At 39.4% G+C, this 26954-nt stretch overlaps 1 protein-coding gene and 1 long non-coding RNA gene across 7 annotated transcripts in view; one reads left to right on the top strand and one right to left on the bottom strand.

Annotated features, from left to right (window-relative positions):
- The window catches only part of TRIQK (triple QxxK/R motif containing), a 75194-nt gene extending 62950 nt beyond the window's left edge, over window positions 1–12244 (bottom strand). The window contains exon 1 of one of the 4 annotated variants that reach the window (XM_090137802.1): window positions 1468–3119. In XM_090137802.1, coding sequence (XP_089993928.1) covers window positions 1468–1780 — 313 coding nt within the window. In that variant the 5' untranslated portion in view covers window positions 1781–3119. Of the gene's footprint in view, window positions 1–1467; window positions 3120–12094 lie in introns of those variants that run through there. The other 3 variants (XM_090137803.1, XM_031590989.2, XM_090137804.1) reach the window with 3 other exon arrangements.
- Window positions 1558–13724, top strand: LOC149918666 (uncharacterized). 3 transcript variants are annotated; one of them, XR_016465250.1, is made up of 4 exons: window positions 1558–1637; window positions 9768–10016; window positions 12723–12863; window positions 13012–13724. It is a non-coding gene; the product is annotated as an uncharacterized LOC149918666 (long non-coding RNA). The 3 variants fall into 3 exon arrangements; XR_016465251.1 differs by having other exon boundaries at window positions 12723–12799; XR_016465252.1 differs by lacking the exon at window positions 1558–1637 and adding an exon at window positions 1698–1784.
- The last annotated feature ends 13230 nt before the right edge of the window (window positions 13725–26954 follow it).

The following is a 26954-nucleotide window of genomic DNA, read 5'->3' on the forward strand; positions in this document are numbered from 1 at the left end:
GAGCACTGGCCTATGTATATCTTCATGCCTTCCATAAAGACAAAAAAAAAAAAAAAAAAAAAAGCAAGTCCTAGAAGGATAAATATGTACTATTTCAAGATCAAAGATAACCATGTTGACAAAAGCATCACAAAGGAAAAATTTGGCAGAACAGACAAGTTATGTTCTCAACAACCAAGCTTGTCCCTAGCCCATTTTGTACCAAGAAGTGATTCAGCCCAGTAAAACACACCAAATAGTGTTAGTTAAGAAATAATTCAAATTTCACCATAGTTGTAGATGTCCTGCAACTGTTAAGCATCACTTTCTGCAGTTTTCTACCATAGAATACCCAGACTGGTAGCAAAGGCTGAAAGAATTTCTTTTACTAGCAGGTACCCTTGCACTCTGATCAGTATGAGACAGCTCTCAACTTCAGGAAAGATCCCAATCTTTAACAGCACAGAACTTGAGGCCCAAATGAAATATCATTAAATTAACGTGTGTGTCACACCACCAGCCCAGTTACACCATGAGCTCCTTTAAAGGGGTTTTCTGGTACAACACGCTGTCCTCATCGTGATGAAGCATTGCCAATGAAGCACAAAGGACTTTCAGAGCCACACGGTTGCATTTACAGAAGACCCCGTCAGCACTTCACTTTCAGAAACACTGAGGTACCCGCATTCCCACACAGGATTTTCTGAGCTTAAGTACGACCAATTCGCTCAGCAGAAAACACAAAGGAGTCCAGTGTCCGCAGAACACTTCACGCCCCAAAGGTAAACTGCGTGAGCTGTACAAGGCAAGGCAGCCTGCTGGTCACAGCGGCCCGTCCACAGCCCGCACCTGCGGTGGGTCTGGCACGGCTACAGACGGCTCTCCAGGGAAAGCCGCGGGGCTGCACGGACGAATTGCAGACCTGCTAGCGGCTCCCTAAGCTCAGCCGGACCCGTCCTCATCCACCGCCCGCACTAAAGAGACCCCTGGCAAGGGATTTATCAAGAGCAGCGAGGGAGATCCGCGTAGCTCAAGGCGGAGTGAAGAGTCACGACCAGACCCTGCCTCGGCCGAGCCCCGAGGAGCCGCCCGCTCTGCCCTCCGGACTCCGCGCTCCCGCCCGCACCCAAGATGGCCACGCTCGCTGCGGCCGCTGCCCCCCTCCCGCCCCCTCAGCACACGTTCCGAAGGCGGCACTCAGGCGCCGCCCCGATTGGCAGCACGCTCCAGCCAATGGCGGTGGCGAGCGCTTCCTGCCGGCCAATGGCGGCGGAACCCCGCGGGGGCAGCGGGCCGGCCGAGTGTGCCGCCGGCGGGGCGCGTCTGTCCGCAGGCCAATGGCGGCGCCGGAGGAGCGGCGGGGCAGCGCGCCCACGGCGCCCGGCGGCCGGGGGGGGGGAGCGGTTGCCGTGGCGACCGCAGGCCTGGCGGCGAAGGCCCATTCCGCCACCCGCCGCCCCTCGCCCAGCCCGGGACGCGGCGCGATACCTGGGGCCGAGCGGCAGAGCTCCGCCTCCTCCGTCCTCCAGCGGCGGGGCGGTGTCCTGTGCCGGCGGGGCTGCCGCCTCCGCCCCGCCTCCCGTCGCCGCCCGCCCCGCCGGGCAGCGGCCTGCGAGGGCCTAGGAGTAGAGCCCGCCCCGCCGCAGCTGTGACCGCAGGTGGGATGGAGAAGGTGCCCCGGTGGCCTGCACTCTGCCCATGGAACGCCTCGGCGTTGGCCTAGCGGTGCTGTGGGTTGGGGGTGCTGCAGATGTGGCCGGCAGAGTGCCTGCGGCCCTGCTTCGTAGAGCCGTAGAGTCATTAAGGTCAGAAAACAGCTGTGAGGTCATCTAGTCCAACCAGCAACCCATCAGCTAACCACATCCATCAGTGCCACTCAGTTCTGACAGCTCTTTGCCTACCTGTGTGAGAAATGTTATGCTAAGCGGGTAAAATTCAAAGCAATCGGATACTCGCTTCATAATAGAAGCCCACCCGAGTCAGGATTTACATTTAAGGACCAAAAACCACGCATATGGTGAATTACTATCCCTGTCAGGTAATCTTCCACCACCAGGTCCTCTGCAACATCATTCATTACTTTGGCGCAGGCAGTCAGCCCTCGGCTCTTCGGACTCTCACTGATTAGTATGGCAGGGACGTGCCTCGCCTCCTGCAAAATGGCAGCTGATAATCAAGTGTAACACTCCTCTGGAGTAAAGATACACAACAAGAAATATTTGCATTTGTTTACCTCTGCAACTTGGGAAGTGAAAGCCCTACCCAGCTGAACTTTCCCATCTAGAAGGATGACATGAATACAGAGTGGAGAATGAGCCTAGAGAAAAGTTGATTCATCAGAGTTTCTGCCTGGCCTGTGTGCCAAACCATAGGGTTTTCTCCAGTCGTTTCTGGGCGAAACAAAACAGTCGAAGGGCTGAAACAAAACAGATTTCTTAGAAATTCAGCTGAGGAGACGCATGCTGTTTTTTGTACCTTTTCTGCAGAAAGTCCTCACACTGAACAGTATGTAACTCCTTGGAATCAAGCAGCTCACTGAACACATTTGCTTCCCAAGACACCTGCCCCATGGGACAGAGAGTGTCGCACCCACAGGAGGCTTTCTCTCTGGTTTTTCTAATTTCTCTGTGTTCAGAATTTGAAATGTCAATTTATTTGTTTATACTCTTACCAAGAACCATATGCAGTTAAATATTTTGTTTACTTGTTTTAATACAATTCAGTTAAACCCAATTAATTATTACGCTCATTGATATTTGAATATAATATGTGTAGAAGAGCTATCATGGCTATTACACTTGTTTTTGGACCAGGTAATCACAACAACCAAAGAAACAAGAAGAAACCACAAAACCAAACAAAAACACAGCATGAAGACATATCAGAATAAGTGCAGTCAGACACTTGGTTTTGTGTTACCCAAATAACTGCTGAGGAATTTGTCCTTGTGAGACGTTGTAGCAAAATACACTCAGTGCAATTTCAGTTCCATGTAATTTCACCTGCTGATGATACTCATTCCATCCCCAAGTTACTATTCTAAGTGATAAATTTAGGACCAGAAACCTTAAAGAGTTAATCTATGTTATGAATTATGACTTCTTGAAAAAGATCTCTACAACCACTGAAAAATCTTCACAATTTTTAGTTGCACTGTTCTGAATTTCTTCAATCTTAATCTTTGCTCTAAAAAAAAAAAAAAAAAAAAAAAAAAAAAAAAAAAAAAAAAAAAAAAGCATGCTTATTTCCCATTGCAAGGCTTCTGCAGAGAAAGCATGCATGTTGGTCAGATGGTTGTTAGAGGCAGCTGACATCCAGATGACACCAAGTACTGCTTACAGACTTGGTGCATTTTGAAGAGGCCTGTGTGGAGTATATTCATCCTAGGAAATTTGTAATCTGTGATGGATATAAATACACAGGGAATAGAATTACTGAATATGTAACTATAACTGAAATGTATATGAATCAGGGAGGAATAACTGGTACCTTTCATTAATCTTGGCGTACCCATCAATTTGTTGCCATATCTTTTGGCCATATGAATTTTAAAATCTAATTTTTTTTTTTTAAGTAACATGGTTTTATTTTTTCTTACAAAATTTCAAAGAAAATGCATGGGTTGCTGTTTTCACTGACTGTCTTTTCCTGTTTCTCTCACCTTTCATTTCTTCACAAAATCATCATGTTACTTTGACAATTTACAGGAGTCTGTTTGTTTTTATTCTTCTATGCGGTGGTTTTCAACTTCAAGATTTGTGAAAAATTTTTCAATAGAAGTTGAGCTAAATCAGTCAAAGTTAAGTGAAAATAAGCTTCCTTTTTTTAAAAAAAAATACATATATATTTTGTGTAGTTTTTTTTTTTTTTTTTTTGCAGCAGTTCATGAACCTTTTGAGCTGTGTAGATCAAAGGCTGAGAAACGATGCTCAACTTCTTTGTTCCAAGCTGACAACATTAACTGCATAAAACTATCTCCCTAAAATGCAATAACTTGTCTACTGTCTAACCTGTATCTCCTTGTGTATGTCTAACCATAAGGTCAAGCTCGAAGATGTAAGAGAACATTAATAATTATTTGTGGTACAGTCATTGTGCTCTCATTATCAATTAAAGGTATGTCTCATCTCTCACTTAGGATTCAGACCAAATGTTGCCAATAAGCAATTTAATTGATGCTAACATTCAGTCTATATTAAGGTAACATCTTTCTCCAGAACTCGAAAGGTACAGTATTGCCCATCCAACCTAAAACTGTCTTTATGCTCCTGTCACTTCATAACAATGTCATTTTTTGCGGCTTTGACAGATACAGTCTTGCTCTGCTCATATCCAAGCAGAACTGCTGCTGAAAGAAATAATCCCCTTATCTCATTCCTTTGTCTGTCATTCCCCCCTTTGCATCTCTCCAACATTTCTCATCTGTATACTGACTCTGTAAGCACTTTGCCTTCATTTTGAAGGCCTTTGTTCCCATCTTATCTTGTTCCTCACTTAGCTTTAATATAATACTTCTCACTACTGCCTTACCCAGTATGCTTGATTTCACTTCATTCATTTAAAAAAAAAAAAACAACAAATTCTGTTGTGCTGTCCCCTATGTAACAAATCCATTCAAAAACACAAGTATGGCAGGATATGTACTGCAACCTGATGCTGCTGGTGTGCTGAACCTATTTCTGTCATGCTAATTGGTACTGCCTGATTAGTTATCCCATTTTTATCATTTCTGTCTGCCAGTTCATGTCTTCCCTTACATTTCAGTTGCAATCTCTTCAGCACAGGTACCTTCCTCTTGCTCTTCAGTTGGTTAGTATTTAGCACCATGTTCACTAAAATCTCATGTTCCTAAAACCTCTGCAGCACAGCCCATGGCAGAGCAAGCCACAGAAACAGTCCTTACCCTCCACTACACCCCAGGTGAAGGAACTGCAGAGACCATCCTCTCTCATTCCAGCCTTCCAGCTGGAAATCTCAACACATGTCAGTCATGATAGATGGTGCATTTTGTGACACAGACAACCTGCCATTAGGACAAACTCTTCACTGAAGAGCCACCTGATGGTAACGACTTTCAGTCACAGACTGACCTGGGCCGCTTTGAATCAGTGTGCTGGAGATGAAAGGCTCCATATTCCATTACCAGTCCTCTGAGCCACCAAGTCTACTCCATCCCTTCCCTGCTTAATCTGTATTGATATATTTGGTTGCATTTTCCTGACTGCTCGCATCCATACAGATGTCTGCCATCATTTTGTTGATACAGTCAATCAATACTACATTAAATGTTACCCTCAGTTTACCCTTAATTGTCTAAAGTAGATGTGGTATTTTCATTATTCATATGGCTATGCCATTAAATTATGCATTCCAGATTAAAAGAATAAAAGACTTGTTTACATTATTATTATTGCTCTGGCATCAAATTTTGGATTTCTGTGTAAAGAAATTAATCTCCTATCGGAGGGGGAAATGGGGACTGACAAGCACTAGCTCCTGTTGCCTCTGGGACATAATTATGCTTGCAAATACAAAAACAGAAAAATCATAAGCTTAACACAGTAGAGACTCTTGAAAGTTTCATCTCAGCATGAAGCTATGTTTTAATTATTATTTTTGTCTGCATTGTTCAGATCGACAGTGCACCAACTAGAGTAAGTACTTATCCTAGTTAATTCTTCATGAGGCTTATGTCATTGGAAGATGTATTTAATTTATTTTCTTTTTCTTTTCTTACACCAGCGCTGACTAAATGGTTATCTATAAGCATTCAACATAGATTTTACTACTTTAGGGCCCGATCCAAAGCCTGTTGAGTCATTTAGAAACTTCAAAGATCTTTGGAACAGGCCCTATTGCAAGGCAGAATTAAGCTGTGATTTGTTTGGGAACCTTGTAGAATGAAAATAACCTTTTAAAATGTATGTATATATTCTGCAGTATTAAGAGATTTTTTATATGGTAGAGATTCTCTATTCTTATTTATATTGTTTGGACTCTCTAACTTCTACTCCTCCCCTCCCAATACAATAATTTTGTGTGCATAGATTAAAGTTTAAGCTAGACAAAGTGAGAATAGAAATCATACACTTCTTTTCTAAGAATTCTATTGAATTCTCATTTTCTTTACTGAGTAGATCTCATTTTGTTTTGTTTTGTTTTCCTGAGAAGAGGTGGGAATGTCTCTTGGCTCTGGAGAAGCTAAAGAACAGACCTGGGGAGTGATAATCTTCCCCTTCAGCTTTATACTTTATACCCCTATTTAGCACATAAATTGTTCAGTAGTTCAGTATTTTATTTATTGCTGTTCATTGTTTGGTCTCCCTTTTTATTTACTGCTTTGTAGACAAACCCTTCTCCGAATCGTTTAAATGCCTTATAGCCATTCATATTACTCATATTTGCGTGATTCAGAAACAGACATTAATTAGTCTTCATTGCAAGCCTATTAGTTTGTGAACTAGCAGCATCACAGTTTTACAGATGGAGAATTGAGGCATAAAGACCATCTGGAAAGAGCTAGGAAACTACAGACCAGCACATCTGAATTCTCTACCATTGTCTACCAGGGAAATGGTTGAAGGTACAATAGCAAATGGAAGTGGATGGATGTCCCGTGTAGGGGAAGATATCCCATAAATTTTATAGATGAGGATCATGCCTCCTGCATCTATTAGTTCTTTGAAAGATTCAACTAAAAATGTGGATAACGGTAATTGATCAAAATATTACAACTAGAAAACTAAAACAGCCAAGTTACTGTGGGATAAATGGGCTGTTATTCCACTAGAAGAAAAACAGAAACAATAACTGTTTCATACCAGAAGGAGAGTGACATTCGCAACGACCGGCCTGAGGTCCATGCTATTCCATACAGTCCTAAATGACTCAGTAGTAAAGCAACAGTTATTTTTCTGATGATACAAAATCATTCAAAGTCATCAAAAGTAAAACTGTCTTCAAAGGTTATCAAATCCCATGATATTCAGGGATTGCATTTTAAAATGGCCAGTGAAATCCAACAATAAGATGCAATTATGCCATGGGAAAAGTACCTGCACATATTACTGATAGATGATAACACAATGTGAGTACTTGTATGTTAGCGTATCTAGGACTGGTCTTTGACACCAAGGTCACACATGCCCATTGTCATATTCCCTTCAACCTTCTCAAACAGTGTGGCTACATTCAGGCTACCTCTTAGAAGTTATTCCTGGCAGACGATGACCTGCGCTTTAAGAATCTTGAACCACATTTGAGAATAGCTTGGTAGAGAGCTAGCTGGCATAGACAGTACTGCACTGGGAACAGCTGTAGCTATTTAGTAGCACAAGTGAAATGCAAGTGCCCAAGATCAGTCTCTCTGGCAAAGTTCAATGTCCTGTCCTAGGCATGGCCTTAGTGAGCTATTACCAGTCAAGGGAGAAATCCTAGAGTCACTGCAGATAGTTCTCTGAAAATATCAGCTGGGTGCTCACCAGAGGTAAAAACATCAGAATAGCCTCATCAAAATTGCTCAGAAGGGAACAGAGAGAAAGACAGAAGTCATCATTATACAGACATCTTATATATAAGAACAGAGTTTTTGTGTCTTGAGCGACGTGTCTCATCTCCCTGTCTCAGGGAAGACATGTAGAACCAGGAAACATTGAGGACGTGGGTAACAGGGATGATAAGATTTGGCTACTTTACAAGAGAAGGTTGTATAGGATAAATAAAACTGTGCATCCTGGAAAGGAGAAAAGAGGAGATAGCACATGAAGTCATTACTTGCAGAGAGAGTGTAAATAAGGAGCAACTATTTGCTGTTTCCCAAAAATCAAAAGTAAGAGGGCACTGAATAAAATAATCAGGCAGCATGATTAAAACAAATAGGACTTTCCTTTCTGAGCAGCACGCTGTTAAACAGTGGGATTCATTTGCAAAGATTATTTTGGTTTGCACTCATAAAGCAGTCATGAAAGAGGTATCTATTAAAGGCTGTTAAGAAACAGATACAGCTACAAGTGCAGACTGATGAAAGCTGAGGGGCTATTGCTGGGGAAAGAAAAATGGTTCTATATATGCCCTATTCTTACACTGTCTTCCCGAGAATTTAGCAACAATTCCCAAAGGATGTTTAAATGAGTGAATCCTTTGTCTAACTCTATACTGTTCACAATTCAAGAGATTTTGCATGTATCTGCATACCTCTTAGGACCTAGATCAGACATCTTGGGTACTGCTAGCATTCACAAAAACTCCACTCAGCTTCAGCAGAGCCACTGAGCAAACCAAAAGTTACTGACTGGAAGCATCATTTTTTGAAGGAATACCTGAACTGACCCTCAGGATAGGCATATAAAAGGGTCCTGAGCAGCCTCCATGCTGCCCATCCCTCACATCTGGCCAGAGATGTATGGGGTACCTCCACATTCAGCCCTGTCTTCTGCATGTTTGTAGACCCATGCTGTAGACTTGTCTCCAGCTAATTCTAATTTCACATTTGAATGTGTTCAATTTCCTCCTTCAGCCATTGGCTCTATGTCCTTACCTACCTGTAAAGCTGTCAGTACCTTCTCACTATGGAGGTGCTTATATACTGCTATCAGAGCACAGTCTAATCCTCTTTTTAATAAATGGTACTTGCTGAGATTTTGGAGGTTTTACTGAGATCTCTTTCTGTTATGAGTTTCTTTCAACATTCTAGAAAGTAATTTTTATATTTTGCAAAGTCCTTTCTAAAATGCTTATGATAGCAGTGAATTAATTATTCCAAACAGTGATCAACAAATTCAGAGATCAGTGATGTCATTAACTCTGACCATTACATTTTATGTGCAACAACTTGGTTATGTGCTTCATCAGGACTTTGTTTTTGCAAACTGCACTGAATCATTTGAAATTAGTGATCATAATAGTTTCAAATATTGTTTTTCAGGAGAAGACCACCTTTGCAGGTATCATTTGTAATTATTTGTTTGACTTCAGTAAAAAAAAATGTTTAACAGCCCCAGATTAGCAACAGATTCTTGTCAGTCTGTATATTAATTCCATCCTCAATGTTATTCACTACCCGCCAACCTTTTTGACCTCCTCATTTTTTATCAGACTGAATTTATTCTGTTATTGTACCACTGGCAAAAAATGAGTAGTCTGCTATCCCTCCTTGCAAAACTTTGGCAGAAATCTATCTTCAATAACTGCTACTTTTTTGGTTCACCACCTATTTTCTTTAATGTGCACTCCGATGTGCTCTACCTCTTCTTCCCACAAATGCAAGAGGAATGCCAACGCTTCCTCATTAGCTGAGTGACGAATCTGGCTGCCTCCTGGCTGGAGGAGCATTATCCCATTGTCCTTGGGCCATGGCTGCTGCAGGAGGAGCAGCAGCAGCTCAAAGCATCCTCTGGGGCTGCCTCCCTGGTGCTTTTTCCTTCCAGAAAAGGCAGGTGGTTGACACAAGGCAGAAAGAACCTTCCTGGAAAGATCCTGGCTAGGAAAAGCAGATGGGATTTTTACCCAGCCTGAATACAACAATAATGTGAAGACTTTCTTTGTCAGCACTTCAGACCACTTAAGTAAATACAGATATATTTCCTGGCTAGCCACAGGTCCAAATACATAAGGTAATTAGGTCCTTAATTCCCCTTGACTGAGATAAGGCTTTGTGAGTTTTATTCTCCCCAGTAAAATCTGTATCTAAATGTCATCACAACCAGATTTTAGATGCTCGCCCCTAAATCTTAAGCTCTTAATGACAGGCAGCATTCATGAAGAACATCCCCACTCTTCTTGTCTTGCAGGAAGGGAATAAGAAGGGAGCAGTAACAAGTTGGAGCTCCTGAAACTTCACAAATAATTGCCAAGAAGTGCTCCATTTCACTGAGAAAATACTGAACCAAAATGTTGCATCTTGCTGCTCTAATGTTTTATCCCAGCTACTGCATATTGTCTCCTCTTGATGCTGCTTTAATGGCTGTGTGAATTCTATTTTTTAAAATGAAATTTATATCATAATAGAAGCTAAAATCACCTAAAAGAATATTCTCATGGTAAGTATGTTCAACATGAGCCAAGTTGTCATGTTCATGTTTAAAACATCCACTGACTCAGTATCTTTATTCAGAGAAAATACCCAAACAAAGGGCATACAGATCTGATTGCAACTGTTTTGCCACATTCTTTGTATGTGTTGTTATTAATACTGCTAATACTAATGATATGTTGAATTATGCACCATTTAAATACACAACTCTTTGCTTGAAAGTTTCTGAAAATGTTCCTCTTGTAACACTAATGAGCTGCACTGCAACAACAAAATAATGGGCACAGTTTGAGAAGGGGTTCATTAGCTTCCAAGGAGCTGTTGAAAATGCCATCATCAGTTTAGGATAATGTTTGTTTTTTAAAAATGTGCAATAACATAATGAGAAGCTACTTCTTCAATGCCACGTGTAAAACATGTCTGAGAAACTGGAAATAACTGCTCTTTTTTTTTTTCTTCAAGCCCAACCTGTATTCATATATAAACACCAAAACAGTTTCAGAAAACATCAGGAGTTAGGATTAACCTGCTACTGGGAAATCTGTTGCAGGATAATCGAATTCTGTAGTGACAAAGAGGAATATGTGAATAATTAATTAGCAATAATTCAGCATGGAGAATTAATACCCTACATAACAAGACAAAAGGTATTATAGCTGAAAAACATTATTCTTAGTTATGAATATTTCTGTACTTATTTTTTTTTTTTACTCCAGTATCTAGTTTATTCATTCTTACTGATCATATTTATTCCTGAGTTATATGCAAAAATCCTCATTCTGCAAGCATTTATGTACACGTTTGATTTTCTGCAGTCCAGCTCTAAGTTAGGAAAAGTTCTGGCTTCTAGAGACTTCAGTTTTCAAGCACTTCATTTTCAAAATCAGCTTAAAATAAAATATTTTCACCTCCTTAACACTACATTTTCATGTTAGCAGAACAAATGGCAAATTAAAGGAGGCAGAATAAGTCCAATGGCTGAAATGCCACAGTTACCACTCTAACTTGTTTTGAGAAAAATCTAATCAAAGGCATTTCTTGAACAGAAATTTTCCATTTCTGTTCTGGGGAAATTATCTTTACTGTGTGGAGAGGAGCACTACTGGGAATGGAGAATCTTGTTTTGAAATCTGCTTTCCTGTAATGAGTGTTTTACTTTTGCAGTTTCGTAGCCGTTAGTCTTTTTCCTGTGCTAATCATGCAAGTGATGTCATAAAAAGAAACTTTTATAAGTTTTAATCACATATATTTCAAATCTCAAATAGGCTGTTCAGACAATACGCTGCTTAGAAGACCCTATTATACTATGCAGTAGTGTGTGATGAGGAGATGCTACATTTATTTTAGGAGAGAAAGAAATCTGTATTTCATTTGTTACACTGCTAACTTCACTTTAGGTAATTGCATTCAGCTTTATTATTGCCCAGAGCAATAACTGATTGTTAGTTATTGAAGTCTGAAATGATTTTCTCATTTCCCAGGGGAATCTGGAGATTTACATGGTGCACAGCAGTAACTAATAGATATAATCTGGTCATAATGTAGCCCTATAATGTGTTATTTACTTGTTGAGAACACGGATGTTGAACATTTTAACATTTCCTCAAGAAGTGTGGCAGATTTTACTCATGATATGTGAGCTTTAAGTGTGCACCACTCTTAGTTGCACACAGCTTTAAATGCCAGATATAAAAGATATATAAAACAACACCAGAGATCACGCATGTATTTACCCATCTGAACTCAACATTGGACATATTTTATCATTTTTTTCTAAAATGTATAAAAATGAATCAAACACAATCTATGATAAGTAATAGTTCATCAGATATAGATAATCATTACTTTGGCCTGGAATCGTAGAATCATAGAATCATTTAGATTGGAAGAGACCTTAAAATTCACCTAGTTCCAACTTCCTTGTCATGAGCAGGATTGCCACTAGATTAGGCTGTCCAGGATCCATCCAACCTGGGAAATATTCTTATTGCATGAAGATAATTGCACCCAGACAGAGAAAGGCTTTTATGGATCAGAGTTTTCTCTTCTTGCTCACCTCTGAATTGTTTGCATCTGTTACAGTACCTGTGTATGTGCAACCCTGAGTGTTTTCAGTAGCTGTGTGCCTTGTTTTATGGACATCCTGTGGTATTCTGTAGTCAAAGGACATTATGGGTACATCATAATGAGCAAAATGTTCTTGGTTGCATTCTGGAAGCAGCAGACATTTTGAAGATGAAATTAATCACTTCAACTTTCTGCTAATACGAGAAAATAAACCCTAAATAACAAACATCTAAAATTCAGCTGTTTTCTGGTGCAGATATCTGCTTTTCAAGTTTAGAAATGGGATCTTAAAGAGAAAAAAAAAAAAAAAAAAGAAGCTGTTCTGTAAAACTAGGGTTAATTCTGGCTTATTTAGTTAATACACTTCATTTCAAGGTTATAGTAAACTGTTAATGTTTGATAAACAAACCACTAATAAGAAACAAAGTGATCTTGGCCTTATAATACATATTAGCAATACAAGTATGTTATAGATGATACCCAAATAGATAAAATACCAATCATATGGTACCAATTGCATTGTGTGACAACTGTACATGTTTTATTAAAGTAGGTTTTCCTTTCCATCAAATATGAATGTTTTATGAAGGTTTCAAAGTATTCCTCATGGAAACATTAACGAATCTGTTCTCTTCTCATCCCACAGGGGATTTGTGACTGTTTTTCACATTAACCTAATGAGAATTACTGACATAAATACCAGGTGCACCAAGACACAACAAGGTATTGTGTTCTTCGTCCTTAGCGTCTTCATTACCCTTACTACACAGGCTCCACCTCTTCGCAGGTTTGTTTTTTTTTTTTTCCATTCCTACAGCTCATCTCTTTGTACAGAATCATTCCTGCTAGCATGAGAGCACCTTCTTTAGTGTGGAAGACTGCTTGAGGAAAGTCCTTCTTCACTAATAGCTCTGTGTTTCTTCATCCTTCTGCAGAGACAAATCATCTACCATGCAGCTATGGTCTGGATGCTGCTTTAAAGTTTTAGTGGAATTGACAAGGGATGGAATCAGAAGCTTTTCTGCTCTCTGAATTCAGCTCCAGACTGTTTACTGTCTAGATGGAAGATGAAAGGAAAGCGAGAAGGAAGAAAGCAGTAAAGCAAGGACTGCAGGACAAAAATGGGGAGTGAGAAAGGACAGGATGGGTCTGGACTGATAAAAACAAAGCATATAATTAAGAGTTAAAAGCCATCCCTTCCCTAACAACAACCAGAAAGAACAAAGTCAGTGCAGTCCAAACAACACAACCCTGCCTTGAAACCTCCTCTCCAAAACCAGAGCAAACAGCCAGACCCATGCCCCAGAGCTGAGTGACTCCATAAAGCTCACAATAGCTTTTCCAGAAGGAAGATGCTTTGTTTGCCCAGCTCTTCCCATGCTGGCCTACACTCACTGCCTCGGCTGCACCTGCACAAACTATAAATAAAACCACCTGAAGCAAAAGACTGGGTTCCAGTGGATAATCTTGCATATTACACCATGATGGATCACTGCCGATAACACATACTAAAAACGTCACTTTTCACACTAAAACCATATATCAGGTAACTTCTGCAGTGGACAGTCAGCCAAGACCACACATTTAATCACTAACAGATTATGACTTGAATTTCTTTTTTAAAAGGATTTTAATTTTCAAAATTAAAATGTCTCCATCTCCTCAGATCCTGTGGCGCTGTGCATTTTCCTGTGTCTTCATTCTGATCTCTGTCGCCTCCAGTTGTGCTACATGCTCTTCTGATTCTTTTTTCCCACCTCGACCACCTCCATGGAACTCTTTCCCTTGCTTTTGTTCCTGCACTTGCAAATTATAGAGAGTTTCTTTTTTAACAGAACCTTTCAAGCTTTTCTATGGACTTTTAGTTAGCTTCTAGTGGTAGCTGTCACTACAATACCTCTGTTCTTTTACTAATCCTAACAGCCTCAAATATTCTCTTTAAAATTATGTTGGTTTATTTTTTTCCATTGCATTTTTTTCTGATAGCTATGAAGTCTATATGTAGCCAGAAGATAAGCGTTTGAGAACTTGGCATACAATAGTTCATCTTGTGAGTTTACTTTCTCTAATTGCCATTGCCAGAAATTACGAAATTTCTCCTGTATCCCACATGTAGTTCCACTCAGCAGCTCTCAGCCTTTTAGTATGTGATTCCTCTTTTCTAGCCTAATGACAACTCTACTACCCCACTGTGCTTTTGACATGATTCTGTACACCCTGATATTCATTTATCTACTGATGAGCCCACTGCTTCTGGGCTCATCATCCACATTCCAGAAGAATTAGATGATCTGAAACAGACATTGAAAAGCTTTGGATACTCCAGTGAATGACAAATATTTCCTATGGAAGTGAATTAGAGTTATTTTGATGGTTACACACCAAAGGAATGAAAATGCTTGTTAGGAAAATATTTAAGCTAAATCAGAAATCACAGAAATCACAGAAATCATAGAATGGCCCAGGTTGGAAAGGATCTCAAGGATCATGGATCTCCAACAGGGCCACCAACCTCCACATTTAATACTAGACCAGGCTGCCCAGGGCCCCATCCAATCTGGCTTTGAACACCTCCAGGGACGGGGCATCCACAACCTCTCTGGGCAGCCTGTTCCAGTACCTCACCCTCTCTCTGTTAAGAACTTCTCCCTGACATTCAACCTATATCTCCCCTCCCTCAACTTAAAACCATTTCCCCTCGTCCTGCAGTTATCTATCCTTTCAAAGAGTTGATTCCCCTCCTGTTTGTAGGCTCCCTTTAGGTACTGAAAGGCTGCAATGAGGTCACCCCGCAGCTTTCTTTTCTCCAGGCTGAACAAGCCCAGCTCCCTCAGCCTGTCCTCATCAGGGAGGTGCTCCAGTCCCCTGATCATCTTTGTGGCCCTGCTCTGGACCCTCTCCAACAGCTCTCTGTCTTTCTTGTACTGGGGGCTCCACATTTGGATGCAGTACTCCAGATGGGGCCTCACAAGAGCAGAGTAGAGGGGGACAATCACCTCCCAGTCCGTGCTGGCCACCCCTCTTCTGATGGAGCCCAGGATACCATTCGCTTTCTGAGCTGCAAGGGCACACTGCTGGCTCATGTTACGTTTTTCATCCATCAGGAACCCCATGTCTTCTCTGCAGGGCTGCTCTTAAGGACCGCTCCTTCCAGTCTGTATGTATATATATAAATGGTAATGTTGGTCAAATAACAAAATAGCATGGTAATACATTTAAAAAAGAATAATATAATAACAAAAATCACCAGTGACAACTTTTTTTTTTATGATAGTTCAGATGATTTCTAACCATCTGAGAACAGAAAGATTGGAACAGATTTTCTGTGGAAGTATTTGTAACAAAAATAAATAAAATAAAATGCCTTTAAGATGGGCATTGTGAATTATTTGAAGGAGAGTTCCTGGTGTGGTGCTTGTGATCACCAGGACTTAGACTGAGTGTTCCAGGAGTACTTACTGTTGCTTTTTTTCCCCTTGACTTGAAAACATGTCTGGGAATGCTACATCCCTTTCTCAGGTGCTACATACGCAATCACGTCTGCTGTGTAGCTTTGTTGATCATTTCCAGTCTACCCGAAATACTGTTAGCATTTTTTTGTCTAAAGACATCTGTCTGATAAGATCAAAGTCACTTTTTTTTTTTTTTTTTTTTTGTATTTCCACATGTATGAGAAAGACAGACAAATTTAGTGGACTTTGTTATCTGCATTAGTAAACAAAATGTGCTAATGTCCTAAAGACCTGACTCTCCAACTTGGTAAGCTTGATTTTATTGAAGTCCCAGCTACTATTGAATAAATATGTCAATACCATACATATCCTCTTTGGCTTGCTACCATTTTCCTGTTTTGGACAGATTAACTCATCAAATAAACTAAGTACACATTAACTGTATTGACTGCCAGGTGAATAACTTATCAATTATATATACCTAGCTTAGATTGCATTATCAATAAAGAAACCAAGACCTATTAAAATCAACTCTTAAAATAAACTATTTCAGTGCTATGTGTGCTATGTGCTGTTTGGCATTCTCAGACTGTGCATTAAATCTATGACAAATTACTTGTTCCTTCATTTCCAAAAGATACTTTATTAAGAATAGTGCTTCCAGTTGGAGGCAGTAGAAGTTTCCACCATTCTGCTATCCATCAAAGCGTGACAAGCAGATCTTCAGCTGAATGAACGTTGGTTCACAGATTTTTAGGATACCAGTAACTACTGCTGCCATCTTAGTTTCTCAGAAATTGTCTTTATATCCTCTCATATTTCCTACTCACATCTTTCTTCTTACCAGCTTTCTAAGCATAAGAAAAGAATATTTAAGTAGTCAACGATTTTCCAGGCGAAGGACAATTTAATCATACGTAGACTTCCTAAACTTTTGCGCTGAAATATGACTGTGTTTCCAACCACATACTCAATAGAGACATAAGGTTGTAAAAATTTTCCTAAACCTTGAGGTACAAATTCTAATACCTGATCTCCTAACCCTCAACAAGAACCTGTGGTAGATGAAATGCCAGTGGGCTACAAAGCCATTGGTATTATTTATAATGTCTTCCATCAGACTACCAAAACTTTCCTCAGGAAACAAGATATTTTGAAAGAAAGGAACAATATTTTTGGCAATAACAGGGAAGATACTGCAGTATTCTTGTAATGATTTGTGGAGTTGTAGTCTTTATTAGTAATTAGTGGTGCACTCATCAAGGTGGGAACCATCACCAAGGAACATGATAGTGCTTTCAGAAAGGAAGTGTTGCTGTCCCTGTATAATGGGAGAGATATTCTGAACAACAGCACCCATTCCTAAATGGATTTCTACAAAGTATTCCTCCCAGATTTTGTATTTTAGGCTGCCACTGCTTTGCTTACAGCAAAGGATTGCAATTCTTCTGACTATACCATTTGTAATTGACCAATTTAAGAATAAAGTTGAACTACACAAAAAAATATTGTTATTCTAAGCTTTGAGGGATTATTAAATGACCTTGTCAACTCCTGGAGGATGACAAAACCAACATTTTGCAGTTAAAGTGAGAGATTTTCCCTGTTGAAAATTGCCCATTGTTTTTATTATTGTAAAAACTGGTCCACTGAACTTAGCACAGCCTCTGAGGTCTCAGTGAGAATCCTGTGATTAATGTGGTAGCCATTAATGTCAGTAGATTGAACAACTGAAATCTGATTATATTAAAGTGCTTCCCAAACATTAGGGTCACATTAACAGTTTATTGAAACAAGCTGATAAAATTTAAAATGGTCATCTAATTCCCTGGGGTTCCTAATTGTTGCATGATAAATCACTCTGTAGAGAAATCTATTACAATGTTCCAAATGAGAAAATGTAATTTACTGTACCATTAGTGGGGTGTTTGAAGCATATCAGTTCTTTCATAGGCGAGTTTTGCCAGAGTAAGTCAAAACTCTGTAGATGGAGATACTGTTTTTTCTTTTAGGTCGTGATAATGCTCATGCATTGAGCAGTTTGAATTATGTAAGAAAAATGAAGCATTTTATGGAAACAAATCATCTGACAGTGACTTGCAAGTCTATTACTAAAGGTCTAGCATGAATGAGCATTCATCCATGTTCATGGCATTACTCTACTTACAAGCACATTTTGCAGAGATTAAAAAGTTTTCAGGACTCAATTATGTTAGCTTCTTAAGAAGAAAGAATGAGCTGGGTTATTCACGTCAATGTCGGCAGGGTCAATGGCAGTCTTCATAGTTTTTTCTCCTTCTGGTGTCAAAAACTTCCACATAATCATCTTTGGTGTCAAAGCTGATCATTCCTGTTGGGTTTGCACCTTTCCCAAGTTCATGAAAAATACATACATACATAAATAAATAAATAAATAATCACTGTAAGTAGAAAGAGCTTTCATAATCACAACTGACTAAGGTAGGCAGATATCCCTTTATCTCAAAAACAGGCATCATACAGAAAAGCAAAATTGAACCTTTCTAGAGATAAAGACATTTGCCCACTGAAGAGTGGAAGAGTGTTGCTGAGGGACTGGAGACCAACTGCTGGGCTAAGCAACCTCATGTTTTCTTTGTTCACATTGGAGTAAAAATGGCCGATACAAAAATGGCCTGTACTAATCCAGACTCCTGCTTGAGATCACTTCAGTTTTGCATTCCCAACTACCATGCCATTGTCTTGCAGCAAGAATGAAAAACGTGTTTAGTTCTTAACAAAAAGATTAGTGTAAACATAACTTCAACTTCTCACTTCTCCTTTAATAAAACAGAATGCTGAAATTTTGTAAAAAGTAGTGATTAAATGGGATAAATTTCTGACACTTACACCTGGCATCAATACCATCATACCAACAGATACCTGGATTTTTTTTTTTTTTTTTTTGAAATGTTTCATTCTATTGGTGAAAATAATAATGATAATATTCACATTGGATATGAAAAGGAAATTTGTACATGTTTTACATCCAAAAAAGCCCATCCAGAATGTGAAGTTATGAGTACTGCTTTAGGATTTGTAGCATTTGGGAATCTCATTGACACAACAGAATTGTGTGTTCAAGGAGATGCACCAACACAGGACAGAAAGACATGTTTCAGTAAGTTTCAGAGGATAAAAGTATATATGGCAGATTGATGTGAGGAATTTAAAAGAAACACTAAAGGAAGGAGCAGTCTCAGCATTGTTTACTGCACATTTCACAGAGAAGGAGAATTCTAGGCTGGCTGTGCAGAGAATAATAGGGTTCAGCTTTGTGGAAATCTGCTTTTCCCAGAGAAAGCACATCTGGAAGAGAAATTACTGCCACTGCTTTTGTTTTATGCAGTGCCTCTATGGTCAGAATGGCCTCATGGGAATCTCATGCGCCATTTGCCAGCCTTAGTGGTATGGAAGTCAGGTTGAAGAAGATTCAAAATTGTTTTTGAACAAAGAGAACTCTAGATTTTTCAAAATAGAAGAGACAAGAAAAGAAACAGAGTTGCAGTTGAAGGAATGTCTTTCTTTAAACGGGAAAATAATTGTTTTTATAGTGAGAGAGAGGAGCAAGTTGAGATTAAACAAATGCAAGAAGTACCAGTGACTTCCAAGTCACTGTCTTGAGGAGGCCCAAAGAGGATCAGGAAGAAGACTTAAAAAGCATATTTAAACTCTAGAACTCATTTCTGCAAGACATTGTGGAGATAAAAAAAAGTTGGTTTTTTTCCAAGAAAGTGATCAGACTTTTAAGATAAGTTCATTAGTCTCTATTAAACATCACTGAGTAGAAGAAAAGCTTTTGACTCAAAAAGTCACTAAAAAAAGTCAGACCTTATTTTCTTTTTCTTACCACTTCTTTTGCTTTCAGAAATAAAATTTAAGGTACAGGACTGTAAGCCACAAGCAAAAAAAGTGTCATTGAAAGTAATGAACATGTTGATATTTAGGTGATGATGAAGAAAATATCAGAATTTCAATGGCCTTTTGAAATGCCTGCACTGATTCTACCTGATCTTTCTGAGAGAATCCAGCCTGGCCAAACTTTGATTTGGGAATGATAGTATGAATATGAAGTACAGTTCCTTTTAAATGTCTCAGATCTTCTGATGACCTGATGGGGCTCAGGGATCTATCTGCTTTTCCATAATTACTGAACCCAGGTCTGAACCTGCATGAGATCCAAAAAACACTAGATTGGGGTGGATGGTGAGGAAGGTGGTTTTAGTTTGCTTTTGGCTCTCACATCTCTCATCTGCTGTAATAGACAAGAAAATACGTTAATTTCCCTACACAGTCTGATTTGCCCATGATGTCAATTGGTTAGTGATTCTCCTTGTCCTTATCTCCTTACCCTTGAGCCTTTTCTCCCACCACATTTTCTCCCCTTCTCCCTTTGAAGAGAGGAATAAAGGAAAAAAGTTGTGGTGGAGCGTAGCTGCCCATCATCTCCATTCATCTAATCTCCTGGAAAGTGGATCAGTCACCTGGCCACTCTGAAACATGGGGAAGAAAGAATAGTACCAGGGGCAGTAAATGGTGCTCTGTAATACTTGATAGAATAATGTAGTTCTTTGGTTTGTTTTCTGAGATGAAAATATGGCATTGAAAGGTGAAAGAAAACGTGTAGGAGATACGATGAATTGCACCTGAGGAAGAAAGCTAAGTTCAGTGAAGGAAGGAAAGGTGAAAAATCAAGGAATATGAATCAGCTTACTTGTGGTTAAGGATCAGCTGTGCTGAACTCATTTCAATATAGTAATTCAGGTTAACGTCAAATCATTATTCATTTTGTGAAGCCCATGATAGTTTGGGTGAGTTTGGAAAATTAATTACTGAAAAATATAGAGAGAGGTGTGATACAACTAGGATACATGGGAGAGTTTCTATCAGACAGAAGCTTATCCTATCCATGTTTTTCCTTCTCTCTTCTATCTCCCTTCTCCCCTTTGTGCATTGTTTTTGCCCATCTTCTCACGTCTGACACATAGGATGGAGGATTTGGAAAGCAGTAGAACAGCACATGGGACAATCAACATGCCATCCCCATAACAGCACCAGCAGTGGGAGAAGGGAAGAAAGAAGAGAGAAGCTGAAATCCCTACCGAATGTGTCAATTTAGTGAACAGAAGGACTTTTTTTGGGTGCAAATTTCCTCATGCTATACCACTGAACATAAAAAAGTTTCCTTTTTCAGGAAGCAGTACTGAAGGCACACATTGAGGCACAGTATGGATGGTCCACCTGGAGGATCTCCTACCAGTTTGTCCTTTGCATAAAGAGGGTATGTGCACGGGACTGGTACCTTGACCAAACCTCCTCACAGCTGAAGTCACAATTGCACAGTACCAGAGTAATACAAGTCCCAGAAAATCAATCCCAAAAAATCCCACATTCTCTGTGCCTAGGTAATGTCAACCTAGACATAGTGTTCTCTCTTTTTGTTGTGTTATTCTATATCTGTCAAAAAACAGCACAGAGGGACAGAAAAACAAACCAATAATAGAAGGGCTGAGCCCAAGCAGTTATTGATGGAAGTACCAACATACAGCTCTCTGCTGGATTACAAGGCTGAAGATTCACACACTGTCCCCGTCATCTCAGTGCAGTTTTCTCTCCTATACAGACTGAACAACAAGCAGGAAGAGGGAGGAGAAAAGGCTGAGGAGTTGCCTCATGTAGAATTTTATTACATTGGATTGCTATGCTGATCCTCTAAAAAGCCATGTCTCTAGTCCAAAATTACATTGCTGAGATTTGCATTATTCCAGCATAGCAGAATATTTTGAAGAATAATAAATAAATAAACAAATCGTGAAATAAGGTAAGAACAAATTAATAAATTAGCAGACATTTCTCTGACAGCAAGTGATTTCCTAGTCCATGGGTTGTTAATTCACTGTGCAGCTATTGGTTTGGAAGGCACAAAACTGTACATTGCTCACATGCTCTCTCTCCCCTTTTTTATTCTTCAGGAGCTGGCTGACTTTGAATTGAAGACTGCAGAGTCACAGTGGCTGTGGATGTGCCCCCACAGAGTTTTTTTAATACACTATTTTACTGGGAAAAGGTTCTTCAGATGTAACTTGTCTGTCAATTTTTCTCAAATTATTATTATTACTGCAATCTATGAATGATATCTATGAATTTCTGTGGATCTGTGATAACTATGGATTTCTAGGCTTTGGCATTAGAAGTGTGAACATTGCCTAATGCGCAATTCAGCTCCTCTGAAGCTGCTGAAGGGTTCCATGCTGGTTTGCAGGGACTGCTTGCATACAACACATAAATTGGCCCTTTGAATGATTAGCAGTGGAGTTTTTTTGTGGTACCCTTTGTGTGAAATTGCCTTCTTAGTTTTAGTAAAACCCAACTGAAGTCAATAGAACTACTGCAGAGATGAATTTGGACCCTTGTATTTTGTTTATTCTCACAAAGAAAAAAGAAAATAAATTGCCTTCATGGAATAAGAAAACATACATGGTATTTACCTGAAAGCTCTCAAAAGCTTTTCATAAATGCATGTTGTATTTCCATTCCTGTAAATGCGTATTTATATTTTACAAAAAACCTACTTATTAGTAGCACAGTTAAATAAATGTTTGGGATTTGTAGTAAGAGTTTCTTAGCTCAAGCATGATTTACCTCATTGGCTATAATGAATACCAGGGTAAATGCATATTTTGCTGTAACTAAAAATGCATATTATTAATATTTTTATAATAGTTTACATTTATGTAGTGCTTTTCATCCCAAATACCATAGGGTATTATGTATATGAATAATTCCATTGAACTAGCATGAATAATCCATTGAAACCAATGGGACTATTCAGGCAAACAGACTACTCACATGAATTAGAGCTATAGAATCTGGCCCTCATTCTGTAATGTATTTTTTCTCCACAAAATTGACACCATACATGTTAGTTTTAAATAAAGTAATTGGAGAGGAGATGAAACTGCAAATGCTGCTCCTTGCAATATATTTTCAGAAATTATGAATTTAGAATAAGGGTAGGAGGCCAAATAATTTAATCTCTCTCCCTCTCCCTCTCTCTCTGGAGTATATTAATGTGATAGTTTAGTGCTGATTTAAAATGAAGATGTCCTTTATTAATGGCTTATTCCCAAACAATTTACTACAAATAAAGGGCTTAACCTTAGAAATTTTTACTTAAAGAAGCAGTTTTTAATCACACCAAAAATCTTACTCCACTCAGTGGGATGACTCACATGAGTTAGGATGCCAGGATCAAGTCACTGGCCAGATGAACCAGTGATTAATGTAGTTGATTACCTTTTGATCTATATTAGTTAAACATTTTACACTGAAACAGTCATTCAAGGAATAAGATTTGGGTGACAAACTCTTGGTTCACAACAAAACTTTTCATTTCTGGATGGGGCTCTGAGCAACCTGATGTAGCTGTGGGCGTCCCTGTTCAGTGTGAGGGAATTGGACCAGATGACGTTTAAGGGTCCCTTCCAACTCAAATGATTTTATGATCTGCAGCTAAATGAGGAGCTCAAAGCCGTATCCAGCCCAACCTTGAAAGTCTCCAGGGATGGGGCATCCACCAAATCTCTGGCTCTTGCAAATCTTGCAAAAAGCAAATATACCCTCAAAAGCATTTAAAATCTCTTAAGGTCACACTTAAAAATAGGGCAAAGGATTTTTCAAGAAAATCTTTAAGAAAGTATATTTAATACTCTGTTTTCCTAAATACTTATTTCAAGTACTTCAGATTCACTATGCTTTTAATACTAATGTCATACTTAAAATAAATCACAATGTGTACTTCCTGTGATCTTTTCAGAACGCAATAAAACAGATTGTTTTTAATGGCTGTTCCAGCAATGAAAAATATCTGTGTTAGGTGCAAACAACAAATTGATGCTTTTTCAATTCCTTTTAATGGCATGAGGATCTTTGCAACATGCTGTGAAAAATATTCTCTTAATGATAGGCCTGTGGCACAACTTAAGGAGTCATCAAGAAATAAATGCTCTGCTGTCTGGCTGGCAGCTTGGTGTCCCTTAATTGAAGTATTATAAGATTCTGTGCAGAGTAAAGCCTCCAGGGTTTTGTAGCTAAATGGCACGGACACCTCTGATGAGACATGCAGATGAAGATGTGTCAATACAATCTTCACCAATTTGCTGTAATACCAGAGACTGATTAATTTTATAACCACGGGTGCTTCTATTAGCTAACCTAAGGAATGATTTAGACTTTATTAAGTGACTTATTTCTATCTTTTTTCGAGTGACTTCTCCAGCATACTTTATCTCCAAGTGCTAGAGAGCATCACTTTTTCTAATAAGGATTCTAAATTTATTATTGAAGGAGGGATCATGATTGTGACAGTTATGTGCAGCTTAGTGGGGGTGAATCTTTGCGACTTGGCAACTCAACTGTACTTAAGTTGATTTCTCAAAAAATAAAGTGGCTTCATATCCTATGCAACTGAAATGGCAGCTCCTCTATACATTTTTAATGTACAAAAAGGGAAATCGAAGCAACTAAATCAAAAGTATGTGGCTGTGTATTTTTATATGGTTTTTTTTCTGCTGGTCTAGAAAACTCTTTTAATATTTTATAATAATTGCTTATGGACAATGAACATAATTTGGTTACTCATAATCAACCAATAATTTATATTTTAGGTTTTTTTTCAATAAAACATAGATTACCACGTGGACAATGCATTTCATGCTTGCTCTGCACAGTGCTGGCTGTGCAGTCATGCTGCGCTTTCTCCCAGGAACAGTGAACCCAAAATGACTCTTGTACATTCTGGACACAGCAGACAGTTCAGAAAATGGTCTTTCTTGTCTGGGAAGAAAAAACACAAATTGATCGCTGTCATCAGTTTTCTTACCCTTTCAGCAGGAAGACTGATGACCATGTTTTTTCCATTGCAAATGCCAGCATGCCTCCCATTGCGGAAACTGTGTGTTCCACATTGTACCCTACTGCTGCCTCCCAACGTGGGACTGCATCCTTAATGCTGAAGGCAAATATTTTGCTATTGAGTGGAGACAAGTCTCCCTCCTTGTGGATGTGAAAGTATTTCATATGAAGAGCACTGGAGACAGACCAACCTTGTCATTTTAAATTTTTTTTTTTTATTTCTAAGTTAACCAGCTCACATATAAACTAATAAAAAATAGGCTGTTCACTAAAGCCAAATCCACACATCACAAATTACAGCCATCAGCATGGTTGTGGAGTAAACCACTTCCAGACCGTGAGGCAAAGTTGTACTTACACACAAATGGCAGAGAAAACATTTATTCTTCACTTATCAGGGTCACAGGATCTGGATGCAATATAATTCAGACTTGTGCTTGTTTACTTAAAATTTTAAATTCTGATTCTGGGATGGATTTTTACTGCATGAACTCATCTACTGCATGCTAGGAGAGCTGCACTTACAATCTGAGATCTACATTTTTTTTCCCACCAGCAGAAATGTGAACATGGGAGGGTTTTTCTTTGGATAAGGTCTTCTTTCTCTTTTCCCTCTGCCCTACTTCTATGTGTATTATTTTTTTGTGATTCGACTTTTTATGTATTCATTTCTCATTTGTGGCTGAATTCATAAACATATTTCAATTTGTTCATTTTCAAGTTGGTCTCATGACTTGCTTCATACAGTTTCTGTTCCTTGGCCAACTGATAAAATTATGATATAGCAATAAATAGTCCTTCAGTACTGAACAACAAATTCCACTTGTTCTTACGCACGTGTGCATATGTGTGACCATCTAATAGCAAGATTCTCTAGAAACATAATACTTTCATACTCCACCAGGTCAGACTACAAAGTTTATGAGAATCCCTGCTTTGAAACTTGTCTGAAGGTCAAATTGTTGCCTCTGCTAAGCTCCACATACATTTTTCTAATGTATCTGGTGCTAGCCATGTACCAGCGATTGTCTATTCTTGCATGACAGTTTAAAAGCTTCTCTCTTTTGACACGTTCAGAGAAATCAGTCTCCAACTTGCCTGTGAAGAACAGAAAAACAACCCTTTACAATTCAAGCAAACACTGCTGATCACTTTTTTGGTCATATTCACTTTGCTCTTCTGCTCTTTTCTACGAACATAGATTTCATCTTTTTCCCTTTCCCAAGTAGGCTTACTACCATCCCCATAATTTCAGAGTTCAAGCTGACTTGGAGCTGGAGCAGTATGCAAGATCTTTCAAGGCTGCTTGCCCACTACATCTAGACTGCTTCTCCCAGTGTTTCAGGGGAGAAATTTGTTCCTCTTGCAAAAATGAAGTGTAGTGCCACTGATTGAAGTTGCATTTTTTTTAAAGTGAGACAGGGCAGCTGAGAAAAATATACTGGCACATTTACTGAAGATCCTTTCCCCTGTGCTGGAATTGATGGCATGGAGACACTGGACAAGGGAGACACAGCTAAGTAATGTCTTTAAAAAGTATATTTATGTATGTATGTCTGTGTGTGTTTGCATTTACACATTTATCTTCACAAGTACGCCTTTAAAAAGAATTATGTATGGATAGATTGCTTTCTGAATTAAAGCACAGGCTTGTAATTCATGCAGTGCCACTAGCCCACTGCCCTTGGCATTCTCAGGGTGAGGCAGGAAGGAGAGCTAAGCTCAGATAGGCTCATTGGCACCATATTAGCCACCATATAACCCCTGGAACGGGGGGTTATATCTAGCGCTGATTGAATCACTGAGCACGATTGATTTCAGCTTTCTAGAGAAGCCATTCATGGAGCCCACAGTGTATAAAAGAGCTTCTATTCTCCTTGAAAATGATTTAATATAAATAACTAAAATAAATGTCAGTGGGAGATCTGCGAACTTATTAAGAAGAGGGAGACCTCTTGATGTGTTGCACGTAGACTGAATGTGCATGCATAGAGATTTGAATAACGATACATGTATTTTCAGTCCAAGTCTGGCACAGCTGCAGAATGGACCTCAGAGCGAGTGCAAATACACCGGACAGATTACGTAATGTGCATCTGTGTAGGGGAACCCAGACCACAGACACACCATGCAGGTTAATCCTCCTCCAGAGACTGCTAAAGCTGGAGAAGGCATGCTCATAAACATGGCCTGCATCCCTTGGCTCTCCCAAGAGACCCATTTGTGCCAGAACTGTCGAGGTGTGGTTGTGTCCTTGGAGGCAACCAGCACTGGGGAGCAATTTCTGCCCTCCTTACAGAAAGGTCCCATTTCTCCCAAAGAGGGACTCTACACTTTATTCCATTTAAGTCCCCATTGAGCAGAGGAAGGTGATGGCCGTGCAGCCTCCGTTCCACATCCCCATGAGCTGTGTGTCTGCACAGCACGAGGAAACAAAGAGCCACTGCTCTGCAGAGAAGCGCAGATTTTTCCCAGCATCTCCCCGTCTTTACATA

Source organism: Phasianus colchicus, chromosome 3 (assembly GCF_987193195.1).
Source record: "Phasianus colchicus chromosome 3, bPhaCol1.hap1.1, whole genome shotgun sequence".
In the NCBI taxonomy this organism is placed as follows: domain Eukaryota; kingdom Metazoa; phylum Chordata; class Aves; order Galliformes; family Phasianidae; genus Phasianus; species Phasianus colchicus.